Source organism: Leptonychotes weddellii, chromosome 7, assembly GCF_054177405.1.
Source record: "Leptonychotes weddellii isolate Sample4059 chromosome 7, ASM5417740v2, whole genome shotgun sequence".
Lineage (NCBI taxonomy): Eukaryota > Metazoa > Chordata > Mammalia > Carnivora > Phocidae > Leptonychotes > Leptonychotes weddellii.
This window is the reverse complement of record NC_138375.1, coordinates 134,478,410-134,489,155: the sequence shown is the minus strand read 5'-3', so window position 1 is coordinate 134,489,155 and position 10,746 is coordinate 134,478,410. Positions and strand designations below refer to the sequence as shown.

At 36.2% G+C, this 10,746-nt stretch overlaps 1 protein-coding gene across 1 annotated transcript; it reads left to right on the top strand.

Annotated features, from left to right (window-relative positions):
• The first annotated feature begins 141 nt into the window (after positions 1 to 141).
• On the top strand, positions 142 to 1,186 carry OR13G1 (olfactory receptor family 13 subfamily G member 1). The gene has a single exon (XM_006738970.2). It carries the CDS (start codon positions 228 to 230, stop codon positions 1,140 to 1,142), a length of 915 nt encoding a protein of 304 aa, XP_006739033.1. The 5' UTR covers positions 142 to 227; the 3' UTR covers positions 1,143 to 1,186.
• Positions 1,187 to 10,746: the final 9,560 nt, after the last annotated feature.

Genomic DNA, 10,746 nt, shown 5'->3' with positions numbered 1-10,746 from the left:
ATTAACTGAAGAACATGCATCAGAAAATTATATCCATCTGGAGACTAGAGGGTATTGCCTGGAAGACAGAACTCTATCAAAAGGGAATTCTTGCTACAAAGTTGTATCACATCAACGCACAAATCACTAAATTCATACACACACATATACACATCTTCTAATAAAAGCACCCAGATCATTTTAGTTCCCAGTTGCTCACTCTCTGCAATGTCTGTCATCAAAGCAGGATGAATAACAGCATCGTAACTGAGTTTATGATTCTGGGCCTCACCCAAAAGCCTGAACTGCAGAGAATTCTCTTCATTGTCTTTCTCTTCATGTACCTTGTGGCCTTTCTTGGCAATGTGCTGATTGTCATTGCCATAATCTATAACCCCACCTTGCATACACCCATGTATACTTTCCTTCTGGCGCTGGCTATTGTGGATATCATCTGCACAACAAGCATTATACCAAAGATGCTGGGGACTATGCTAACATCAGCAAGGAGTATTTCCTACGGAAGCTGCATGTCCCAGCTCTTCTTCTTCACATGGTCCCTGGGGGCTGAGATGGTTCTCTTCACCACAATGGCCTATGACCGCTATGTGGCCATCTGTTTCCCTCTTCGCTACAGAACCATTATGAATGACCATATGTGTTTGGCCTTGCTCAGCATTACCATGGTGATTGCAGTAACCAATTCCTGGGTTCACACTGGTCTCATCCTGAGGCTGACCTTCTGTGGGCCAAACACCATTGACCACTTCTTTTGTGAGATACCTCCACTGCTGTCTTTGTCCTGCAGCCCTATTAGAATCAATGAGGTGATGGTATATGTTGCTGATATTACCCTGGCCATAGGTGACTTCACCCTCACCTGCATCTCCTATGGCTTTATCATTGCTGCCATTCTCCGCATCCGCACAGCAGAAGGCAAGAGGAAGGCTTTCTCAACATGCTCATCCCACCTCATAGTAGTGTCCCTTTACTACTCCCCTGTAATCTACACCTATATCCGCCCTGCTGCCAGCTACTCATTTGAAAGGGACAAGGTGATAGCTGCACTCTATACTCTTGTGACCCCAACATTAAACCCAATTGTGTATAGTTTCCGAAACAAGGAGATGCAGACAGGATTCAGAAAGTCTTCACATTTCTGAAACCTTAGTGTTTTCAAAAGGGAATGTCAGCTCTGTACTCCAGAATCATCTCTTAGAACATCTCAGATTTTACTGATCATTTATAGATATTTCCTTCCCAAATTTCCATATTCCCTCTTAAGAGCAACAATGTTTCATTCCACCATGAATCACTGTCTTAGCTCCTGATTTCTAAAATGCACTTTCTTACCATTTCACTACTGATTTATACTTATCACTTTACATATTTCTAAAATACTTTCATGAAAACTTTCACAACTAATCACAGTAAAGTATTTCTTTCATTCCTATTCCCCAGCTTTCTCATTGTCTCCACAATTTTATATTTTTAATTTTAACAGTGTCTGTAATGTAATGTACATACCTCCTCACATAAATAAATATCATGATATATATCCAAACATCTTTCTAAAAATACATACATTTTTCTCTTTCTTATATATGCATATACATAAACATTTGCCTGTAAGTACACATAAACATTAAATATATTAATATATTCACTAAGAAAGATTACTTCTAGTATTATAAAATTAATCAGTCTGTGAATCAAATCATGTCTCTCATTTCTGTAACAAGAGAATACGTTGCATTACTTTGAGACTTATTTGTGATGCAGGCAGTACTATATTCCCTTGAAATCAGTTATAATTAGTGTTCCACTGCAATACTTTTAAAATATTTTTTAAATATTTTGTCATTCTAATCTACTTCATGAAAACAATAACCATATATTATTGTTGGCATTTTTATATAGCATGTAATAAGGAATTCTAAATAAATTAATACGTAGCAAACAAGAACAGAAAGATTCCTCTAATGCCTTCTAGCTGAAGACCATTTTGAGCTAATGTGTAAGTGAACAAGCTGGATTTATTACATGAGGAGACAGAACATCATGGGTTAGTAAGAGGATGCTAGAAAGGACTTATTTGGGATTTCTTGGGGGTACTTGATGAAAAATCACACAAATATGATTTTCTCTAAATTGGGTCAGAAAATGAGAAAAATTTATTTAGGAGGCATATAGAATAAACACTGTTAAGCTGTGATTGGTAAATAAGTAGCAATAGATCATATTAACTAGGAGAAGAAGATACCTATCATTTCTGAGGTTTGGACTGCATTCTTATCTTCATCTGTGCTCAGATATGTCAATGGAGTGGACTTGTTTCTATCTTGCTCTATCATACTGACATTTTCTGATGCTGATGTTCTGTGTGTGTGTGTCTGTCTGTGTGTTTCATGATAATTAGCAGGACATCATGGCCTACCTGTTTAGCTAGACAAGCTGGGTAGACATTAGTCAGAGGCTGTTTTTCTTTTTCTTTCTTTCTTTCTTTCTTTCTTTCTTTCTTTCTTTCTTTCTTTCTTTCTTCTTTTTCTTTCTTTCTTTCTTCTTCTCATTTCTTTAAAATTAAGCTCATAGGTGACTGTGTTCATTATTTTCTCTTATTAAAGAGAGCCACATGGAGCCAAATACACAAATTAATTCCTTTAGAAAGACAAATATAAAACAATTGCCTGAGAGTGTTCCTTTTTATGAAATTAGGTGGTTATAAGCATGTTTTGAAAAAAGTTAGACAGTCATTTAAAACACTCAAATGTATTTTCATTCTGAATTTTTATTTTAATTGGAAATTTTTTAAAAGGAAACTAATTCTGGACTCCCTTCTCTCAGAATCTGTTGCACTGTTGCTCCTATATTATTCTTGTTTATTATTATATTGCACATTGCATTTTGTAATATGCACATAAAGGAATACCACAGCAATATATTTTGGACTATCTTGCATGATTTCTAACTAACCCACTATACTGACATGTACAACTCATACAAAATAGATGAGAATTAACTCTGTGTATAGCTAAACATCTAGAGTATTTATGTGTTTGTTATTCAAAGGAGAGCATAGACTATGTGAAGTTAAAATTGTATTCTCCCCATATTTCTTACACAGAACCTTGTACCTCTTAGCATTGCAAACATCCATCTTAAATTATAAAACTATTGAGCGTTTTTTATTTTAAAAGAGACAAGAGTGGTTTCAGTATTTTGTGCCATTTTTGTGTTGATATGGGATTGTGGCATGGGGAGAATTGGGGTGTACACTAGATTTCCCCTTCATTGTATTTAGTACTTGATATAGTGTATGATGAATATTCCACAATGATTTGGGCTACTTCCCTTAGAATGCTGTTTTTATGAGATAGGCATTCTGAGTTTGGACCTCATGTAGATTATTTTAGATTTCATTGGAGAAATATCCTATTCTACTGCACACAAGTGTAGGGAAAAGCCTTTCTAAGTTTCTAATATGTGCAGCTACAGATAATACAGAATATTACTTTTGTCCTTTTAAACCAGTAAATGGATTTATGCCTCATGCAATGGAAGGTTGGTGTGCAACAGTCAATAGTAACTATATCCACTCAAGGATACCAGCAAAGACCTGGTATCCTTCAAGGTTTTTGTTGTTGTTGTTTATTTTGTTTTGTTTTTGTTTTTTTCTCTTGTCCTGCTATACTTTGTTTTCCCTAGGGTCAGTAATGGCTTCTGTGTTCCTAGGCATCTGAATCATGACCCAGGCAGAATCAAGGCTAAGGATGGAGATGTCAAAGGGCATGTGAATTTTCACCTATTATTTTAAACTCTTGTTTCAGCTTTATTGAGGTATAATTAATAAACTTGTAAGATATGCACAGTGTATCTCATGATTTTGTAAAATAAGAATCACTCAATAACCATGCACTTACATCACACTGGCCATAACTATATCACTGCACCATCTTAAACTGTAAGCACTGACTAGAGGAGGAAATTTGGAGACTAGGCACTTGGCAACCCTGAACAGATTTGTAGTTAACATACATGGGGAAAGGAAAGAGGTATTCATATTATTCCAGTTACTAGTAGTATCTATCAACAAATATATCATAACCACAGATTTGGGATCACAAACTTAACTGTGTGTAAAATTTCATTGAGAAAGGAGAGTACCAAGGCTGAGACCACAGTGATACCAGATGCAAAATGCCACTTGGGCAGTTTGGCTTAAAAATCATATTAAAAATCGTATCTTTAAAAATTTTGACCACCATTAATATTTATTTTATATTTATATATTGTATAATATAAATACCAATAAAATTCTCCCTCTCCCCTGCCCCCTGCTTGTGTTCCCTCTCTCACTGTCTCTCTCTCTGTGTCAAATAAATAAAATCTTTAAAAAAAATAAAATAATAAAGTAAAATGTTTTGATGAACATTGGAAGATTTTAGGGAACAAACTCATTAAAACTAGTAAAAGAAAAAAATAGTATTTTTCACTTCCTGTATAATCTGTATATCAAGAAGTTAAGGTTGCCAAATAATTGACTTATGTATGGTTAGTGGGTTGTCTTCAAGAAGGATTTCAGCTAACAAATGAAGAAGAAAGACACAATATCAATAACATCACTTTGCATACTCTAATGACTGCATAAATCTAGGCAATGATCCTTAAAGTTTGCTAAAATTTTCAAAATAGAACCACATATATAGATCATCTTGCCAAAAAATGACAATATCATCAAACTTTTATATCTAACAATAAATTAATGGTAATTACAGGGCTTAGAGGAAGATGACATGAATATGCATCCATCAAAATCCAGACTACAAGAATCTCTTCATTACTAACTGTCCACTTTCTTCAACAATAATAAAATGGTAGAATTAGAAATAAATACATAAAAAGATAAAGGCAAACCAATAGAACAAATGTATTTAGAACAGTTATCAATCAACTGCAAAGTATCTCTTTTTTTATATCTTAATTCAGGCAAACACAATTTATAACTTAGAAGTCAATTATAAAAATATCAACTCAAGGACACTGTGAAGATGGCAGAGTAGGACAAACCTAAGCTCACCTTCTCCCATCAACACAACTAGATAACACAGTGTAAATAACCCAGAAAAGGGTCTGAGGACTGGCAGAACAAATTCCAGAGCTAAAGGTAGAGAAGAGGGCACATTAAAGAGGGCAGGGAAGGTGGATACATGGTAGAGCGTTAAAAGGGTCCAGGTCAACTGTGGTGGAGAATTCGGGGGCACCGAGAGGGGAGAAAAACAGACTATCACACCAGGGAGCCAACATGGGGAAGACAAATTTCCATAATATCTGGCTTTGAAAGCGAGAGGGTCCAAATTTCCTGGATTCTTACAACCAGCATGGCTTAAAGGCTGGAATGTTCAGTATCAATGGACTTGGCTTTCTCCCAAAAGCCCAGAGGGCATTAGGAACATGTGTCTACCCTTAAAGAGATAGCACCAAAAAAAAACCTCCAAAAACCAAAAAAAAAAACAGTCCTTGGAAACAGCATAGAAATAGCCTTTGAAAAACGCCTGGAGCATGCGGGAGGGAGAATTATTTACTCATTTAGGATTCGGATTTGGAGTGCATCCCAGAGAGGCAGGGATCACAGGGAGACTCCCTCCAGGAACAAAATTTCTGGCAGTGGCCATTTTTCTCCACTGTCCCTCAGCATAAACACAGGGCCACCTACAGGAACAAGTGTTGTTATGTTATTCCCTAACTAACTTTCTTACACCAAGCCCTGCCCTGTCCATTCACTGGATCTGCCTTTTCTAGTCATGCTTGCCTCAATCCCAGCACTGTGGGTCCCCCCCGCAAGAAGACCTGTGAAAACTTTGCAAAACAATGTCTCCCAACCCAAGTTTTTTGAGAGGCTTTGATCCTGGTCTTTGGTCACCACTCAGGGAAAATGAGTGCACCTTGTTAAAACTGCTGAACAGTCACAAAATGCTTACAGTATCTGTAAGTCCCTTACAGAAGAAGACCAGCACATAAGAATTGAGGGCACCATGCCCCTGCCATGGGCACTTTGTGAAGCAGGCCCAGCCAGCCCCACTTTCTGCAGAAGCTGCATGTCCCCTGTGGAAGAGGACCGGCATGAATACTTTGTGAACACTGTGGGCTCACCAGAATGAGCTTTGTGGAGTGGCCTGTCCAGCCCTGGTCTTCAAAGTGGCTACACATCTCTTGTGAAAGAGAACCAGTGTCACTTTGTTAAAAGTGTGCATCCTGCCCACTACTTTCAAGAGCAGGAGACATAGCTGACTTTCATAACACCCAAAAACAGACACAGAGAGCTAAACCAAATGAGGAGAAAGAAGAAAATCTCCCAAATGAAAGAACAGGACCAAATTACAGTAGCAAACCTAAGTGAAACAGAAAAAAAGTAATATATCTTATAAAGACTATAAGGTAATGATTATATGGATACTCACTGGACTAGAGAAAAAAGTGGAGGACATCAAGTAACCAACCTGAACATATGAGAGAAAAAATATGCAAAATGAGACTAGACTTAGGAAACTCAGTGACTGGATCAAGTGTAATAACATTTGCACTATAGGAATCCCAAAAGAAGAAGAAGAGAGAAAGGGGTACAGAAAATTATTTGAAGAAATAATAGCTGGAAACTTCCCAAATCTGGGGAAAGAAACAGATATCCAGATTCAGGAGGCATAGAGAACGCCCTGAAAAATTGATGCAAGGATGTCCACACCAAGACACATGGTAATTAAGATGGCAAAAAGTAGTGAAAAAGAGAATTTTAAAAGCAGCAAGAGAAAAGAAAGCAGTTACATAGAAGGGAAACCCCATAAAGCTATGAGCAGATTTTTCAGCAGAAACAATGCAGGCCAGAAGGGAATGGCATGATATAATGAAAGTTATGAAAGGGAAAAATCTGCAGACAAAAATACTCCATTGAGCAGGGCTATCATTCAGAATAGAAGGAGAAATAGAGAGTCTGACAAACAAAAAGTAAAGGAGTTGATGACCACTAAACCAGTACTAGAAGAAATATTAAAAGGGACTCTGAGTAGAAAGGAAAGGCAATAAGAAATAGTAGGAAAAGTAGGAAAAACAAAAGCAATATAAATAAGTATTTCTGTAAACATCAGTCAAAGGTTTCACAAAATAAAAAGATATAAAATATGACACCATAAATCTAAAATGTGGGAGGAAGTTGGAGAGAAGTAAATGGGTTCAAGCTTAAGCAGCCATCAACTTAATATAGGCTATTAAATACAGAAGATGGGATATACAAACCAAATGATAATCACAAATCAAAAACAGTAATAGATATGCAAAGAGGAGAAATGAATCCAAGTATATCACTAAATAAGGCCTGCAAACCATGAAACAGAGTAAGAAAAGAAAGGGTCAGATAAAAATTACAAAAACAGACACAAAATGAGTAACAAAATGACAATAAATATATACATATCAAAAATTACTTTGAAAAGGGGCGCCTGGGTGGCTCAGTCATTAAGCGTCTGCCTTCGGCTCAGGTCATGATCCCAGGGACCTGGGATCGAGCCCCGCGTTGGGCTCCCTGCTCAGCAGGAAGCCTGCTTCTCCCTCTCCCACTCCCCCTGCTTGTGTTCCCTCTCTGGCTGTCTCTATCAAATAAATAAATAAAATCTTTAAAAAAATTACTTTGAATGTAAATGGACTAAACATTACAATCTAAAAACATAGGATGAAAGAATATATATTTTTAAAAACCCACAAGAAATCAAGATTCATCTATATGCTACATACAAGATACTCATTTCAGACCTAAAGACACCTGCAGATTGAAAGTGAGAAGTAAGGGGATGGAGAAATGTTTACCATACAAATTAACGTTGAAAGAAAGCCAGAGGAGCAATACTTATGTTAGGCAAGATATTTAAAACAATGATTGTAACAAAAGACAAAGAAAAACACTATATAATAATAAAGGTGATGATCCAACAAGAAGATATAACAATTGTAAATTTTTTATACACCCAATATAGGAGCACCCAAACACATAAAATAGTTAATAACTGGATGGCTGGGTGGCTCAGTCTGTTAAGCATCTGCCTCAGGTGGTGATCCCAAGTTCCTGGGATTGAGTCCCGAATTGGGCTCCTTGCTCAGCAAGGAGACTGCTCCTCCATCTGCCTGCCACTCTCCTGCTTGTGCTCTCTCTGATAAATAAATAAAATATTTAAATATTAAAAAATTAAAAAAAACATAAAATAAAATAAAATAGTTAATAGTAAACACAAAGGAACTAATTGATTATAATGCAATTATAGTAGGGGAATTTAACAACCCACATACACAAATGGACAGACCATCCAAACAGAAAATCAACAAGGAAATAGTGACTTTAAATGACATACCAGAGCAGATATATTTAATAAATATATTCAAAACACTCCATCATAAAACAATAGAATACACATTCTTTTCAAGTACACATGGGATATTCTCTAGAATAAAGCACATACTGGGTGACAAATCAGGACTCAACAAATTTAAAAAGATCAAAGTCATACCATACATATTTTCTGTACACAATGCTATGAAACTAGGAATCAGTCACATGAAAAAATCTGGAAGGACCAAAAATACATGGAGGTTAAGTAACATACTACTAAATAACCAACAGATCAAAGAAGAAATTTTAAAAATTACATGGAAGCAAATGAAAATGAAAAACAAAAACAGGGTGCTTGGGTGGCTCAGATGGTTAAGCGTCTGCCTTCAGCTCAGGTCATGATCCCAGGGTCCTGGGATCGAGTCCCGAATTGGGCTCCCTGTTCAGCGGGAAGCCTGCCTCTCTCTCTCTCTCTCTGTCTGTCTCTTATGAATAAATAAATAAAATCTTTTAAAAAAAACAAAAAACAAAAACAATGGTCCCAACTCTGTGAGATTCAACAAAAGTAGTTTTAAGAAGAAATTTTACTGCAATACAGGTCTACCTCAAGAAGCAAGAAAAATCACAAATTAACAACCTAATCTTACACCTAAAGGAGCTAGAGAAAGAAGAATCAACAAAACCCAGAACCAGCAGAGGAAGGAAATAATAAAGAGTATTTCCATAAATAAATTATATAGAAACTAAGAAAAACAATAGAACAGATCAATGAAACCAAGAGTGGGTTCCTTGGAAAGATAAACAAAATTGATAAAACTCTAGCCAGGACTTAAATGAACAAAATTGGAAATGATAGAAGAGAAATAACAACCAACACCACAGAAATACAAACAATTCTAAAAGAATGTTACCAAAAATGCCAACAAATTAGCCAATTAGAATAAATGAATAAATTCCTAGAAACATACGCATTACCAAAATTGAAGCAGGAAGAAATAGAAAATTTGAACAGACCAATTACCACCATAAAACTGAATCAAAAACGAAACAAAGCAAAAATCCCCAACAAATGAAAGTCCAAGACCAGATAGCTTCACAGGGGAATTCTACCAAACATTTAGAGAAGAGTTAACATCTGTTGTTTTAAAATTTTTCAAAAAAATAGAAGAGGAAAGAAAACATCCAAATACATTCTATAAAGCCAGAATTACCCTGATACCAACACCAGATAAAGACACCACAATAAAGGAGACCTACAGTCCAATTTCCCTGATGAAGAGGTATGTAAAAGTCTTCAATGAAATATTAACAAACCAAACCAACCATACATTAAAAAATATTCACCAGGATAAAGTGGCATTTATTCCCCAGATGCAAGTGTACTTCAATAATTGCAAATCATTTAATGTGACACAACATATCAATAAAAGAAAGGATAAAAAAATATATATCATTTCAATAGATGCAGAAAAAAACATTGGACAAAGTACAACATTCATTGATGATAAAAATTCTCAACATAGTATGTTTAGAGGGAACATACCTCCACACAATAAAGGCCTTATATGAAAACCCTACAGCTAACATCATATCCAATGGAGAGAAACTGAGAACATTTCCCTTAAGGTCAAGAAAAAGACAAGAATATCCAGTCTGACCATAATTATCCAACATACTACTGGAAGGTCTAGGCACAACAATCAGACAACAACAACAACAACAACAACAACAACTAAAAAACATCCAAATCAATAAGGAAAAAGTAAAACTTTCACTGTGTGGATGACATGATACTACATATAGAAAACCCTAAAGAATCCACCAAAAACATACAAATGGCTAGCAGACATGAAAAAATGTTCAACATCACTAGCCATCAGGGAAATACACATCAAAACCTCAATGAGATACCACCTCACACCAGTCAGAATGGCTAAAATTAACAAGACAGGAAACAACAAGTGTTGGAGAGGTTGTGGAGAAAGGGAAACCCTCCTACACTGTTGGTGGGAATGCAAACTGTTGCAGCCACTGTGGAAAACAGTGTGGAGGTTCCTCAAAAAGTTAAAAATAGAGCTACCCTATTACCCAGGAATTGAACTATGAGATATTTACCATCACAGACATAGTGAAAAGAAGGGGCACCTACACCCCAATGTTCATAGCAGCAATGTCCATGATAGCCAAACTGTGGAAGGAGCCAAGATGTCCATCAACAGATGAATGGATAAAGAAGAAGTGGTTCATATATACGATGGAATATTATTCAGCCATCAGAAAGGATGAATACCTGCCATTTGCATTGACATGGATGGAACTGGAGGGGATTATGCTAAGTGAAATAAGTCAAGCAGAGAAAGACAATTATATTATTTCACTCATATGTGGAACATAAG